The sequence below is a fragment of the Cuculus canorus genome, chromosome 1, assembly GCF_017976375.1.
Source record: "Cuculus canorus isolate bCucCan1 chromosome 1, bCucCan1.pri, whole genome shotgun sequence".
In the NCBI taxonomy this organism is placed as follows: domain Eukaryota; kingdom Metazoa; phylum Chordata; class Aves; order Cuculiformes; family Cuculidae; genus Cuculus; species Cuculus canorus.
The window spans coordinates 90,599,269-90,615,991 of record NC_071401.1 but is presented as its reverse complement, the minus strand read 5'-3'; the positions used below and the strand labels follow the sequence as shown (position 1 = coordinate 90,615,991).

The following is a 16,723-nucleotide window of genomic DNA, read 5'->3' as shown; positions in this document are numbered from 1 at the left end:
CTTCTCTTTTTGTGCCCAATTTCTGTTTCCCTTCCCCCAGCTTTCCCCTGAAAGCTACTCATCAGGGCCAGCTTTCACAGTGCTTTGTGAAGTGTGGCTTGACACTTGATTAATATTTTGTTCTATGTTGGGTTCTTCTGCCCCACTTCTCTGCCATTGTTAATTCTCTCTATTTTATGCAACTGTTATTGTGCATGCTTTTTGCTTACAGATAATTAATCATGTTTTGTAGAATGCAAAATATAATTAGGAACAAACCAGGGTAATACCGTGTTAATTCACTGTCTTGTTAGATAAATGCAATAACAAAATTAATCTCTGCTAATACCCTATGCCAGTATAGCGTCTTCAGTAAAAGGCTCTAGTCATATTTAGTATGTATTTTTGTATGTATAGCCAACTACTGAGGAAATGTGGACATCCTGCAAAAGTTTAAGAATTCAGGTAATTTCCATTGTATCTCGTTGAACAGATCTGGATTTCAAATTTAAGTATATAAATTTTTTAAAGATCTAATTACTGAATTTCATAATGAGTGTGCTTTAATCCTTCTCCCCCACCCCCTTGAAATTCAGTGATTATTAACTGTTTTTAACTGTTTTTACTTAAAACTAATGTTGACTGTTGTTTTTGTTAACAGAGATTTGATAGTCAGTATCACTGATGAGACATTTTTGGAACATGAAATTGTGACTCTCGGGCGCTATTACAGTGTGAGAGATGAATGTGAGGTAGACATCCACTTCCTCCTCGCAGTGGCTCAAGAAAAACTAAAGAAAAATAGATTTGAGAATTTTGAACAATTATCTTCAGTCTTTATATACAATGACCGTGAAAAGTACGTTTCCTCTATTTATCCTAAGTTGTAATTTGGGAAACTTTGCTTGTGAATCTACGTACTTCCTGTTGGTTGCTGAGCAAATGATATATTGTGGCCAAAGAATATTATTTGTAATGTTAAGCCTCTCTTGGTGCTTGACAGTAGACAAGAAAAGAATAGCCTTTTTGTCTCTTTTTCATTCTGTTTGTGGACTTTTTATTATAGGTGCTGTGTAGGGGCTGAACATTCTGTTACAGTGGATGCCTGTTACAGGCAAAACACAGTATTTTAAATCAAAGACTAAAAATAGTGATTTAAGGGCAAAAAGAAAGGATTTGTAGCTGACTCTTTACATGGCTCATTTGCCCTTTTTGTTCTCTGAGATTACAGATAAAGAGTCACAGAGAATCACTAAAGACCTCAGTGTAGGGGAGAGAGATCACCACATGCACTTAAAGTTTCTCAGCTTTGTAATAGTGAAATTTCATAAAATCTTGTTTTCTTTACCTGTACCCTGGTATTCCTCATGAGTTTTCCTGTTCACAGTGACATTCACTTGAAATAAACCTGGAAAATACCAAATGTACACCCCATCTCTTTCTGTTTGTGTAGATGTGGAGTGCTGCCCCGTGAGAAGTGCAGGACTATTTGCAAGTCCTTTAGGTTGCCACTGGCCGATGATGATCTGCAAGCTTTACTGACCATGTAAGTTAAGGGTAGATAGTATGACCTGTGTGCATGGGTGCAAATCAATGCCAAATATCTACTGTAGACACAGTTCTCAAGAATTTGTAATTTATATAATACTAATAATTTCATGATGCTGATTTTGTCCATATGTGAGTTTTCTTATTTATAGAATATTTATAATCAGCTGAGATGCATTCATCTTTGAAATTTCTGTTCTTTTTGCCTGACATAATAGATCATGGAATCATAGAATGCTTTGGGTTGGAAGGGACCTTGAAGACCATGTAGTCCTAACCCCACTGCCATGGGCAGGGACACTTTCCACTGGAGGAGACTTCATACTGTGTAAAAGGCAGGAGCAGACCTTGTCTTATGTCATGTTTAGAGGATTTCTGGTAGATATGCTTCTTGATTTCAGAAGGAATTGCAAACTAAGCATCTGTATTTGTCAAGTAATGAAAAGACTCTAGTGAGGCAGAAATGTGGCATCCATTTTAATCGTAGAATCATAGAAGTAGAACCATAGAATCATAGAATCATGGAATCATAGAATCATAGAATCATAGAATAGCTTGGGTTGGAATGGACCTTAAAGATCATTCAGTTCCAACTCCCCAGCCATGGGCAGGGACACCTCCCACTAGATCAGGCTGCCCAGGGCCCCAGCTATTCTGGCCTTGAACACTTCCAGTGATGGGACATCCACAACTTCCCTTGGCAACCTGTTGCCGTGCCTCACCACTCTCATTGTGAAGAAATTCCTCCTTTTGTCTAATCTAAATCTGCCCCTCTCCAGTTTATCGCCACTGCCCCTGGTCCTGTCACCACAAGCCTTTGTAAAAAGTCCATCCCCAGCTTTCCTGCAGGCCCCCTTCAGGTACTGGAAAGCTGCTATAAGGTCTTCTTGGAGCCTTCTCTTCTCCAGGCTGAACAATGCCAACCCTCTCAGTCTGTCTTCGTATGGGAGGTGCTCCAGCCCTCTGATCATCCTTGTAGCCCTCCTCTGGATTTGTTCCAACAGCTCCATATCCTTCTTATATTGAGGATTCCGGAACTAGACACAGTACTCCAGATGAGGTTTCGCAAGAGACTAGAGGGGCAGAATACTCTCCCTCGACCTGCTGGCCACACTTCTTTTGATGCAGCCCAGGATGCAGTTGGCCTTCTGTACTCTGAGTGCACATTGCTGGCTCATATCGAGCTTCTCAACAATCAGCCCCCCAAAGCCCTTCTCCTCAGGGATGCTCTCAATCACATCATCCCCCATCCTGTATTGAAACCGCGGATTGCCTTGACCCAAGTGTAGGACCTTGTATTTGGCCTTGTTGAACCTCATGGGGTTCTCACAGGCCCACTTCTCCAGCTTATCCAGGTCCCTCTGGATGACATCCTGTCCTTCTGGTGTGGCAACTGCACCACTCAGCTTGGTGTCATCTGCAAACTTGCTGAGGGTGTACTCTATCTCACTGTCTGTATCATTGATGAAGATATTAAACAGCACTGGTCCCAGTACAAACCCCTGAGGGACACCACTTGTCATGGATCTCCATCTGGACATCTAGCCATTGACCACTACTCTCTGAATGTGATCATCCAACCCAATTTCTTTTCTACCGAACCGTCCACCCAGTCAAATCCATATCTCTCGATTTTAGAGAGAAGAATGTTGTAGAGGACCACGTCAAAGGCTTTACAGAAGTCCAGATAGATCACATCCGTTGGTATTCCCTTGTCCACTGCTGTGGTTACCCCATCACAGAAAGCCACAAGATTGGTTATACAGGACTTGCCCCTGGTGAAGCCATACTAGCTGCCTCTAATTGCCTCCCTGTCCTCCATGTGCTTTAGCTTAGCTTCTAGGAGGATCTGTTCTGTGATCTTCTCAGGCACAGAGGTGAGGCTGACAGGCTGGCATCTTGTACTGTGGGCAAGACTTCCTACTTAAATCAGTATCAGCAAGACTGCTTTAAGAAACTTAAGGGGCTGTTTTCCACAAACCCCCTGTTTCAAGACCCAAACCTTTCAGAGTAGTTTCTTGAAGTAGCCAGAAATACAATTTTGGCCACTTGTTTGCTTTTCACCGCTTTTGTCAGTTAGGTTGCAAGCATTAGTCATCAGAACCATGTCTGAATTTTAGTGTTAATCTAAACCTCATTTTTGAGAAATCCCATTATGCTGACCCAACACAAAAAGCATTGGAGGACAATTGACATCCTGTACTAGACAAGTGGTTCTCATAGTTTCCACTTCATAAAGGCTGAAATTGAATAGATGCACAGACAAGGGACTGGAAGCTTTGCTTTATGTACTAACTCAATGCTGATGAAAACCAGACAAGCCTGACACGTCAGAGACTCCAGAGACGTGTTTATTGTTTGTGAATTTATACCAGGGAAAGCTTATGTGAGATGAACAACTTCTTTCCTGAAGCATCTCAATGTAGGCAGTTAAAAAGAAAAAGCCCAGTACACTATCATAAAAATCAGAGATAAGCTCAGAAGACAAGGAGGAGACTAAGGGTTGGATTTCATCCAGCTTTAAGCAGGTACCCATGACAGCTGAATTGGGATTCAGCTGCTGTAGGTTCTTCCTGGAGGCAGTAGAGAAGGAAAGAATTATCTCCTTAGCCTCGATGAGAGCTGGTTTTCTAAATTACCTTCCAGTTTCCTTTGTTTCTGAAATGGCAGTGGTCAGCCTGTATTGCAGATTTCCAGATGAGAAAGGTAAATGTTGTGAAGCCAGACCTCAGAAATCGGTATGAGAAAAGTCCTTCATATGATAGAGTGCTATGTGTAATATGCCAGTTCTACAATATCAGCTGCTTTGGAAGATGGCACTTTATGTGACAAGTCACTGCACTGCAGATAAGCAGGAAGATTGGCACATTCTTCATAATAAGAGCATTTGGCATTGATTGGTGAGTTTATTGTTTCATGAGGGTGCGGAGTTAGGGGAAGATTTTTGGAAGTCTATTTAATAGGACTTGATTTTCACTAGTCTGGAAATCAAAAAGTAGGGTTGGCTCATAAGGTTTAGACCTTCCCTTCCCTTCCCTTCCCTTCCCTTCCCTTCCCTTCCCTTCCCTTCCCTTCCCTTCCCTTCCCTTCCCTTCCCTTCCCTTCCCTTCCCTTCCCTTCCCTTCCCTTCCCTTCCCTTCCCTTCCCTTCCCTTCCCTTCCCTTCCCTTCCCTTCCCTTCCCTTCCCTTCCCTTCCCTTCCCTTCCCTTCCCTTCCCTTCCCTTCCCTTCCCTTCCCTTCCCTTCCCTTCCCTTCCCTTCCCTTCCCTTCCCTTCCCTTCCCTTCCCTTCCCTTCCCTTCCCTTCCCTTCCCTTCCCTTCCCTTCCCTTCCCTTCCCTTCCCTTCCCTTCCCTTCCCTTCCCTTCCCTTCCCTTCCCTTCCCTTCCCTTCCCTTCCCTTCCCTTCCCTTCCCTTCCCTTCCCTTCCCTTCCCTTCCCTTCCCTTCCCTTCCCTTCCCTTCCCTTCCCTTCCCTTCCCTTCCCTTCCCTTCCCTTCCCTTCCCTTCCCTTCCCTTCCCTTCCCTTCCCTTCCCTTCCCTTCCCTTCCCTTCCCTTCCCTTCCCTTCCCTTCCCTTCCCTTCCCTTCCCTTCCCTTCCCTTCCCTTCCCTTCCCTTCCCTTCCCTTCCCTTCCCTTCCCTTCCCTTCCCTTCCCTTCCCTTCCCTTCCCTTCCCCCTGTTTTCCCCTTGTTTTCCGTAGTTTTCTTTGAGACTGAAGGATCATGAAACGGGCAGGTTTATTATTAATGAAGAACAGTCTCACTTTGGGGAGTATGTGATTCAGTGTAGGCAAAGTTTGTCAATGATCTTCTTTCCTTGATTATTTTTTGGATGAGGGAGAATGTAATTTTGTGTCCATTGGTGTTTCTGAAGCAAGGATGCTGCTGTTCCTGCTGTGTGTAACTGTATGTATGAAGGAAGAAAGAAGTACAATAAAAGTTATTGGATTGATTCCCACAAAATCAGTATATATAGCTAATGCACTAGCTGGACCCTATTCAACTATAAAATAATGCTAGACAATGTGATCAGATAATAGTTGAAGACTGAAGCTGTCTGTTTATTCAGCTTTGCTATCTGAGATCAGGTGGCGAAGACTTTCTGTAAGACTTAATGATTCGCTTTTTCCATTTTGGAAGGTAATACTCTTAAAGTATTTACAACCTACCTTTGTAAATTGTACTGCAATGATCTGTCACTTACTAAAAGCGTGAGATGGGGCCAGAAGTTACTGTCTGATATTGTGGTCACCTCCAGATGACTCAGGACTTTGTTAAGTGTACCCTAAGACCATGCAGTTTCCTCAGAGTGCAGGGAGAATTAGCACAGTCTGTGAGGTTTCATTAGACTCTTTCAAATGTTCTGTCTAGAGCAAATTTGTATGTTTAATTGTGTGGTGGTAGAATGCTTACTAGGATTTAAGTATCCAACAATGTGTCCATTATTCCGGTTACCTGAGCTGGCTTATTAAAAAGTATTTCCTATCTCCATCAGCATTTCCTCACTTAGTTTGTTTAATCCCAGGGCAATACAGTCTTTGAATCACAATGTATTAAGCAATGCAGATGGTACACAAATGTTTCTGCCAGAAAGCTGCAGTAGCCGTTATAAGCATTCCTTTACATTTATGGAGAGATAATGAACAATTATAGTTTGTTTAATAAACAAATACACCTAAAGTGCCTAAGGAATGAATTGAGGGAGAGCTTTCTGTTATTTTTATTTACTGCAATGCTAAATATAAGGACTTTAAAAGATGCACTCCTTCCCAGAGTGTATATAAACAGCCAGCAGGTAAGGAAATAAAAAATGGAGGGAAGAAAGAAGGAATAATAAGTTTGAAAGTGTTACATGTTGATTGTTCCATATTAGTTTAGTTGTTAAGCATATGTCCCTATTTTTAAAATGTCTTTTCATTTCTGTTAGAAGCAGCTGTGTAGTTCTTCACCTCTCCACAGTACCTCAGTGAGTCTGTTGGAATCTGAAGAGAGGCTTGTTGTTCTGAAAAAGTTAATCCCCAGTGTCTCAGGTAGCAGTGCCTGATAACAATGGGCTTCCTAAGTGGTTGTCCTCGTTCTCAAGTCACTAATAGGCCAGACCAGGCCACTTCTGCCTGCTCAGCTTTTGCCTGATTTGTGGCTGGATAATATTTTTTTACCTGATTGCCTGCCTGTGATGTTTCGTTAGGGCTGAAATAGTTCTTTCAGGAGGCAAACCCTCTTTTCGGGCTACAGTATGCGTCCTGGTAGCAGGAGCAAAATTGGAAATGGTCACATGATCATTCTCCTGCACTCTGTCTTCTTTGCATTGCCTTTGATGCTTGAGAGTCCCTATGCTGCTTGTGATAAAAAGTCTCTCTGGCATTACCATTTGTATCTCTTAAAAGAAATTATTTCTGTTATTCATCATGCTGAGGAACTTATTGTTCAATTTATAGTTGTTCAAGACATGAATAAATATATACACAAGACAGTAGCCATTTCTTAATTCATACTGATCAGCTGCATAGACTCATCCATGCTTGCTGTTTTCAGTCTTTTCATGTGAGCAGTTTATGACAATTTGGGTGTATACCTGTGTTACACAGAGACTATCAAACAGGCTGAAGAATCCCAAGATTTTCTCTAAGGTTAAAGCAGCGTGATGCTTCTCCTCTATTATAATCAGATTAACTTATTAATAAATGTTATTCAAAACTAAGGAGTTAAAAATATCTGCATGTACATCAGCTTTTCACGGAAATGTAAAAATATCTGCATGTACATCAGCTTTTCACAGAAATGTTTGAGTTACAGATTTCTTGATGGGTAAGGAAAAATATTTTTAAGTAGCCTTTACTCACCAAAGCTTCCTCAGAAATGTTCATACTTTGATTTAACCAGATTGTTCACATATCTGGAGTATTAAATTCTGAATATATTTTTAGAGGCAGAAATATGCAAGTAATTATGTAACATCAAAGGAAAACAAAGCTCTGCAAACTATGATAGTGATGGGGAAGTGACTTTCGTAGTCTAAAATCACATGCATTGGTGAAGTCAAAGGGCAAAACTGAAGAGAAGCGTGGCTTCAAGAGATCTTTGTTACATCTTCTTGATAAGACAAATTTAATTTCCTTTCCTGAAGAGCATTGTCAGTTTCAGTCATCTTAAGTCCAGCCACTGAGATGTATGACATCCCTGTCCTACTAATGCACAAATTGATAAAATCTCCTCAGTGCATCTGGATACTCTGCCAAATTGCAATTATGTCCTTTAGTAGGTTAATACAGTTAAGTCACAGCAGGAAAGAGATCTAAAGAGTCAAATTGGTTTTGTGTGTTTTTTTTTTTTTTTTTTCCTTTCTGGATTATTCTGGAGTAATATTTTAAGCTGCTTTCTACACCTATTTAAATATGGGATTTGAGAATCTCATTTCCTTTGCTTATGTTAAAATCTTTGGTTATTGTTAACTTTGTGCCCATGTTGCCATGTTGTCATCTCAGTTTGCCAGTGCTGCCACATCAAAGGGTTTTTCTCCTTGTTAATGTTTCTTTTTTGAAAGCAGAAGCAATGTTTTCCTTGACTTCATTGCTTCAACATTAAGTAGTTGCATGCCTTCACTTGTTCTTTATTTTAAAATCCTGCTTCTACAGCACTACATCTTGGCAGTAGACTTAATCTTGTGACTTTTCACAGTGTGCAAAAGATATGTAGTAAAAGGAAAAAGTAGTTGTCGTGATAGTTCTGGAATTAAAAATCCGTGTGTCATAAATTTTATGTCCAAGAGGTATAAATGTTTTTGTTGTCTTGTTACCTCTTACGCAAAACTCCTTTCTTTTTCCCAATTGCCACCTGCAAAAACCTGAAACAAACAAGAATCCCCTAGGAGTGGGAATAATAGTTTTCTTATATATTAAATATATTCCCCCCAAATAAGGCTTTATGAAAATGTTAACATGCATGTAAGCTATTATAAAGAAGCAAGCTATCCTAAGAGGGCTTCAGGCTCATCTTTAGCACTAGTTACGGTAGCATTCTTTCCTGACTCTACTTTCATCTTCAGCATAACTCACTGTACTTAACATTCCAGTTTATCGCTAGCATCTCTGTTTATGGCTCTCAGTATCTATTTTTATTATCTCTCCTGCTGACTATTAAATGAAAGGTTGGGGGGAGGAGAAGGTAAGGATGAGTTACAGTTTATTGCATTTTATTTTTGTCCATTGATTTATGTCTCCTCTTCTCTGACATTATTTTCCCAGTCTGTGCTGTACATTCTCCCTTCAGGTACCTTCATGCTTAATTTTTACCAGAACCCTCTGCAGTAATTGAAGTATCTTGAGGCCAATGTTTTGTGGAGTGCTATTTCTTTAAGAACAAGATAAAATTATTTTCTGAAAGTCTTGTTTCCTGGAAATGATCTTGCTCCTGTGCAGCAATATTTGTCTCACCAGATTACAGGGCAGAATTGTTTAACCTGATGTTTCCCACCAAAGGATAGGTATTGAGTCTTGCTAGTTGTACGTCTCTCCATAGACCCCAGTGATTCACAAACACTTTCCAGGTTGTGCTTATGTGCTTAACCCAAGTCCCTTTTATATGTAGATCGTGTTAGTGAGACAGATATCATTCACAGACACTGCTAGTACTGTATTTATAGCAGAGCAATTAAGCTGTTCACTTCAGGAACAATTTGGATGGTAGCTTCGGCTTGCAGATACCTTTCATGCATTGGACTAGTCCCACTGAGATAACAGTGGTTCCCAAGTGCCTTGATCACCTAAGTGCTTTGCTGAATTGAGGACTTCTTTCTCTGAAGCTGCTTCATCCAAATCAATGGCAGAAGGGTGGCGTGGCTTACAAATATGCACCCATGGGGTTTATTAGTGCAGGGTAATGACTTCAGGAATTTGAAGGAGGAAGATAGTGTGTCCCATATGTACCTGTAGACCTTAGCTGGCAGCATATAGATCTTCATGCAGTTAGGGGACCCTCATAATTAACCCAAATCCATATTTATTCCATAGAAATAAAGAACACTGCCATAAAACAACTACCCAATGACAAAGGTAGTGATTTTCAAATATGGCTATTATTTGATAGGTTAGAGAGCTGTTTATTTGTCAAATGCAAATTGATCCCAAAGTGTGTGCAAGGAGCATTTTTGAAGGATTGCTTATGATTGTGGAAGCCATATAAAGCAGGGAAATTGTGTTATAGGACATCTCTTTTGTATAATTCTACTGGTTTCTCTGTGTTTGTCACTAGTTGTGAGATCCCAGTGTTGGAGAAGGTTGTGCAATGCTTCAAAAGTAAAATAAAATTTGTTGAAATGTAACAAACATTAAAAAAGCTGAATTCTACTATGAGAAACAATAATTAGGTATAAGAATATGAAACAGAATGTATGATATAAAAGTCCTGATGGTTTTGTGGTGTTTTGTGGTACTCCTGCCAGTGTTTGGTAATACAGGAATGAAAAATTATTATCAAAAAATGTTGCATTAGTATGTTGTAAATAACACAATACAACTTTGTTAAAAATTTCTTTTAACCTTGAGTCATCTTGCGGGTATTCTGCTTAGGTTTGAAGATGACAGAAAGCAAGTGGAATATAAGAAGTTTGTGGATGGGCTGAACTGGAGAAAGAATCAAATCCCTGCTTTCCAGGCAATAAAGGTTCCTTTCAAGGTAAAACCGGAGTATCTGAACAAAGGATCAGTACAGTATATTGATATTATTGGTCCAGCTTTAATGTGAATGCTATATCTGATGGAGACCGCAACAGTTTTCATATTTTCGTATTTGTGCCTGTTTTCTTTAAGTAATTATTTTTTTCTGGGAGGTTTAGAATGAAGCAGAAAAGTCAAACAGGGACAAGGAGCCCTGGAGTACTCCCATGCCGAATAGGTGTCACACAGAAAAGACAAGGGGTAATGGGTATAAGCTGCTGGGGAGATTCTGATTGGATTCCACAAGAAAATTTTTCACTATGAGAACAGTTAAACATTGGAAGAATCTCCCCGGGGAAGTGGTAGATTCCCCCTACACTGGACACCTTTAAGGCTCAGCTTGACAGGGTGCTGGGCCATCTAATTTAAACTGTATATCACCTGAAAGGGTTGGATAAGATGATCCTTGAGGTCCCTTCCAACCTGGCATTTTATGATTCTATGATCTCTGTGACATTTTTCTGGAAGAAAAAAAAAGAAAAGAGAGGAGGGAACAGGTGTAATTAAATGCCCATGAACAATGGGTGTGAATACCGCTTCATCCACAAGTATCATTGCCATGTGTCAAAGGATCTGTTTGCTTGCTGAGATAGTCAGGAAATACTTTAAACTCCACTGACACTGCAGAAAATAGCTGTGTGGTTTTTATAACTCCATAAAAACTTGTATATAATACACCACCTCACTGGTAGGCGTATAGCAAGAGAAGTATTGATGGATCAAATTGATCAAATTTGTGTATCTCTACCAGACTGCTATTTAGGGCAAATAAAAATGCAGTATCAACAAACTGCAGAGATTAGTCCGATCTTGCCATCTTGTGCGGAATGGAACATTTGAAAGCTGCACGGACGAGAAGCACCCAGGGGTCTCGGTTGACAGCCATCTCAACATGAGCCAGCAAGTGCAATGGCATCTTGGCTTGGATCAGAAATGGCATGCCTAGCAGGTCCAGGGGAGTTATTCTGCCCCTGTACTTGGCATTGGTGAGACCGCACCTTGAATACTGTGTTCAGTTCTGGGCCCTTCACTACAAGAAGGATGTTGAGGCTCTGGAGTGTGTCCAGAGAAGAGAAATGAAGCTGGTGAAGGGGCTGGAGAAAAGTCTTATGAGGAGCAGCTGAGGGAACTGGGGTTGTTTAGCCTTGAGAAGAGGAGGCTGAAGGGACACCTCATTGCTCTCTACAACTGCCTGAAAGGAGGGTGTAGAGAGGAGGGAGCTGGCCTCTTCTCTCAAGTGACAGGGGACAGAACAGGGGGAATGGCCTGAAGCTCCGCCAGGGGAGGTTCAGGCTGGACATCAGGAAAAAAATTTTCATGGAAAGGGTCATTGCGCGCTGGAACAGGCCAGCCAGGAAGGTGTTAGAGCCACCATCCCTGGAGGTATTTTAAAGATGGGTGGGTGAGATGCTCGGGGGCATGGTTTAGTGGTTGATAGGAATTGTTGGACTCAATGATCCTGGAGGTCTTTTCCAAAATAGTGATTCTGTGATTTTGAAATAGATGGTGCATAAGCCAATTATGCTGATTTTTAAAAAATTTTTAAGAGATAAATTCAAAGCCTTTCCACCAACATGTAGTTTTGCTGTTTTGACCTAGTTAGTGTGTTGCTATGCTTGTGCGGAATGTATTTGGTTATGTTCAGACCATTTAGAAACATAGCATTCCTTTAAATTCCAGTTCAACAGTGACTTATTTTAAACCAATATTCCTTAAGTACTGTGGCTGGCTTACTTGACTTACAAGTTCTTTCTTCTGTAGCATCTTGAACTGTCAGTGATGTCTAATGAGATCCCAATGCTGCTGGTTTGCTCTACTTTCCATGGTAGTTTATTTTTAATTCTTCATTGAGAAGAATTTTTCCACTTTATACGGATAAAATCAAAGCCCTTCCGCATGTTTTATACAGCAGTCCTGTGATTCAAAGTATGCATTAGATTTTGTTCAGTGGGTATTTGTTCTTACACAAGAATACTGTGCTTAAGTTATAACTCAACATTTAAACAGTGACTATTTTCAGGAGATTGTGCCAGGGTGAGGAGCCTCGTGAGCCTCAGTACCTCAGAAACTAAAAGGTGGTCAGAGCTGTGCCTGGAGGGTTTTTGCCTGGAATATTGTGCTAAACTCTATACCAAAAAGCCAGGGTGAAAGAAGCAGAGGCACAGATACAGTGTTGAATGTGTTTGAGTGGGTTTTTTTCTCCCATGACAGGATGGCTTGTCTAGCCATTGAGCATGACCTGATTTCTGGTAGGTGAGGGTAGGAGGAAGCTCCTACAGGGTGAACATGGTGTGCAAGTGGCAGTGACACCAACAGGCAGCCTTCACAAGTTGAAGGTGTGGAGGAAAAGGTGGACGGGAGGTTGAATTGGACATTTGTGGTGAAATGTATGTTCTGATCAGCCTAAAGAGATGAAGTTTTGTTTGAGTTTGAAGAAGGTGTTATCTTTTGTTGGAAGAAAGCTAGTGGATGGGCTTTCCAGGAGGACTGATGTTGAGAGTGGTACATTGAATTAGGGAAGGAAAATTGCACCTGAAAGAAAAAAAGGGTGATTATAAGCAGTCATTGGCTTGCTGAGATAATCAGCTCATTATTAGATCCAAAGCCTTGCTGTAACTGTCATATTGGCGTATTGAACCATTTTTAATGAACTGTGCCCAAACTGATGCCAGTGGAGTTTACTGAGTTTTATTGACTTTATTATTTCGTTAGGTAGCTACAATATCTAGGCTATCTTTGGTACAGTACAAGAATATTTTAATGAAGAAATCAATATGAAATGGAAAAAAAATCAGAGAAAGGAAGGGACCTAAATCTTGTTCAACTTTAGAATCCAATTGTCATTCTGTTTGTGACTGACCGTGAATTAACAGCAGTAATTTGGGGCTACAGTACCTGTATTTGACAGATAGATTTCAGCAGCAGAGTTGTGCTTTTTTAGTTGACTTTTTTCTTCTTTCTCTCTATCTCATTATTTTGTATGGTTTTTGGTGTTGAGACATAGATAACTTGCAAGACTTTCAAGTATAACCATATTAATGCAGAAAAAATAGCATTATTTGATTTGAAAATATCTGCCAAAGGGCTAATGATAGAAAGCATTTTTAATAAAATATTCTGCGTGATTGGTAAAAATGTGCTATGTAAAGGTTCAGTTTTTCACAGATTTGTGAAATGAGGTGGGTCATTCGATCTTATGTTGACCAGCTTTTAATTATTCTTGTTTTCGATATTATTTTCTAAGATATTCTCTGGGTTACTAATTTCAGAATGAAGATGACTGGAGCAGACAGCCACCATCCATTCCTGTGAAAGGCGTCGAATACTTATCTCTTCTGGATGTTCTGTTTGGCAAGGAAGAATAATCTGACCTGTGCAAGGCACTGGTTTTGAATTAGTGTTTCAGCTCCAAAGCTTACTTAAACAGATATTGAAAACATTCCTTGTAAAACAACAACAAAAAATCAGATATGTGTTTTATCGCAACTCATTTCTTATTCCAACAGAGATGTATACTTCGTGTGCAACTTTTTGTTGCTCCTTGTGAATCAACAGTACTCTTTCATGCTTATACAAGCATAATTAAAACTGTATCCTCTAATCTTTGTGTCTGGTTATATGGAGAATTTACAAGCATTGAGAAATCTTTGAGTCAAACAGAGCAAAATCTGACTGACCCTACTTTGTTCTGCAAACAAAAAAGGTTGTTGGATGACCTCTTAAAACATTAGGTCAGATTATATTAGTGTGATAAGGTAATTCCTTTCAAATTTCCTTTCTTGCCCTTTAGCTTGTGCCTGTGTTTTTGCTCTATCCCTGTGGTGATTCATAAGCATTGTTTGTGTCAAAGTTTTTTATGTTATGAAGGAAATACTAGCAAGGTTTTAGCACCGTATAAAGTTGCTCTGGTATCAGAGATAATTATAGCCTTCCAATTTACAAGTAAATATTTTGCAGACATGGCACAGAAGCTATCAGTTCTTGCTTTTTGATTTAAATGTGACTTGGATTAGTAGCCACCCAGGTTTAGTGGGGTGAGACATGTATGAAGAGAAGGTTTTTCAGGACACTTTTAGTGTGCAGCTTTCTTGCAGTAGTGGTGTACTTGACCTTTGAAAATTAACTGATGCCTCTCTCTTTGCTCGAAATCACACTGATTAAGTGGAATTCCTGTTAGCATTTTTGTATCTTTTTAAGCTTATGCCAGCTCAAAGCCATATCTAGACCTGAATTTACTGCATGCTTTTCTGAAGGAGATAATTACGCTAGTTTAAAGAATGAAAGAGCTGAGGTAAAACAGGGAGCTGACTCCTCCATGGCCATGATCCACAGGGGAAGTAGAAGAGGTCTAAGCCAGTGCACCTTTGCTGTTTCTGGGAAACTCACACATTCAGCAGACTGAGAACCCTACACTTTCTGTAATCTGAAATTACAATTCGGAGAGGAAGTGTTTTAGAAGGATAAGAATTCAGTGTATCTGAATCCCCAAATGGAGGGCAACACAAGAGTTCGAAGAATAACTTAATTCAATTAATCTGTATGTTTTTGGAAACTTGGAGGTCCCTTTTAGAATTATGCTTCCCTTCGGAAATACTGTGCTGCACTTTACATGATAGTATGAATGAAGTTTTTAATTGTATGTCTTCTCTTTAGCACTGAGCTCTTGAGAAGAAATTATTTTCCCTCTATATGGCAAAATAGGAACCTTTTGGCAGCTTTTTACCTTTTTTGTCAGAAAAAAAAGGACTTGAAGCAAAGCAGAGTTATGTGAGTTATGTGCTACTTAGGAAGATGTTTGCAATGAAATAGTTTAGTGAGGGTCTGTGTCCAGGGAGTCAAAAATAGAACTGTGAAAACTCGCTAAAGTGCTTCAAGTGGTAAACAAGACCAAGGACTGCTTTTTTACACAAAAGGGGAAAATGCTATCTTTCATGACGAGAAAAGTCAATACAATAGTAACTTGTGTTTGAAACTGAAGATTTTTAAAATATGCCACAAAGACTGAGCTTGACACTTAAAATGAATGCAGTTGCCCTTGTAAATTTTTTAACGTTCCTCAAAATTCAGAAGGATATGTTTCAGGTCTGGAAATCTTGTACAGCAGAGAGTTTCCAAGATGGTTTGATTCTGAACATTTGGAACCTCCCAAGTAGCTTTTAGAGACCGGAAATTCACTTCAGTTTGTTTTCCTTTATGTGTATATGACAAAGAGGATCCTCTTTTCAGAAAAAAAATATAGTACAAGTAATATAATTTTTTGTAATTTCATGTGAAACCCTGTGTGTAGGTCTGATCAATCATAATCAAGAAGAGGTGACTGCAAACTGGAACCAGAAGAGAAGAACTAGAGAGAAGAACTAGAAAGGTGACCAAGAGAGCTTGGCTTGTTTAGTGAAATAAAATGAAATCTCAGAGAGAATATGACTGCTTTCTGGAAATACATTGTGGCCAGGTGAAAATAATCTGTTTCAACTAAGAACAATTTTCCATGAGTAAATTCAACTGGACAATAAAAGGTGGTTTCTTACTTCTAAAACTAGAGTGTCAAACAGCCTTGAAGACTAAAGTACTCAGTTATTTTTAAGATTGAGATGGGTCAGCTGAGGACAGTGATTTTAGGATGTTTATTGGTACTCTTCTGAATTATTATTCTCACTTCTTTTTTCCCATGCATCTTACGTAACCCTGATGATCACAGAAGAATCTCCTAGGATCAGGGCAGGCAGGGCCTGAAAAATATTTTCAGTGCTTGTCATTGTGCTTGCAATGTGTTATAAACACTTTTCACCGGGTTTGTCTTTGACAAGCAGTACTTCCAGAAGAGAAATCCCTAGTCACTGAGCAATCCGATAAGACTCTATATAATATGTCTTGTAGCATATGCTGCCCGGAATATTTCTACCTCTCCTCTAATCCTGCCACCAGCTTCTTCTCTCTTTTCACTTTGCTGATGAGGGGCCTGAATGAAGACAATACCACAAGATTATATTTCAAGATGGCAGGAGGCCACAGCTTTAAAGCATGCAATGCATAAAGGGGAAGGCAGCTCTCACAGTTGCCATTAATCTCAGCTTTCAGTCTCTGTAGGGGAGCCAAAGATATCTTCTTTCCACAAGTATCTGTGCTGTCCACAGCAGGAGTGAAGAGATTCACATTACAGTACTGGCTCCCCGTCTCGCTGCTGGGGTCTGCTGTATGTTCAGTGTTAATTTGTATTTCCTTGACTTGGCATTTGAAAGCAAGAGGCTTGAAGTTTTCTGGAATAGCTGCTGCTGCTGCAAGCAAATGTCAGGCTGAAAATGACAAAGAGGACCAGTCCTCATGTGCAGTTGGTATACTGGTTAGCTCATGGCCTCGCATCAGCTTCTGCTCCCATCCAGTTCAGTGTCTGCTCTGATCACCAGCAGATGGGCCCTCTCAGGCATGGATGGTAGCCCCAAGCAACCATACAGTATCTGTGGAGAAAAATGAAAATCCCCACCAGGC

The 16,723-nt window shown here is 40.1% G+C and overlaps 1 protein-coding gene across 3 annotated transcripts in view; it reads left to right on the top strand.

Moving 5' to 3' along the window:
• EFHC2 (EF-hand domain containing 2) overlaps positions 1-16,511 on the top strand; it is a 68,774-nt gene extending 52,263 nt beyond the window's left edge. The window contains exons 12-16 of one of the 3 annotated variants that reach the window (XR_008448251.1): positions 641-838; positions 1,433-1,525; positions 10,091-10,196; positions 13,507-13,827; positions 16,477-16,511. Coding sequence is in view for 2 of the 3 variants with exons in the window: in XM_009560897.2 (XP_009559192.2) it covers positions 641-838; positions 1,433-1,525; positions 10,091-10,196; positions 13,507-13,602 (493 nt within the window). In the remaining variant the exon portion in view is untranslated. Of the gene's footprint in view, positions 1-640; positions 839-1,432; positions 1,526-10,090; positions 10,197-13,506; positions 14,486-16,476 lie in introns of those variants that run through there. The other 2 variants (XM_009560897.2, XM_054056808.1) reach the window with 2 other exon arrangements.
• The last annotated feature ends 212 nt before the right edge of the window (positions 16,512-16,723 follow it).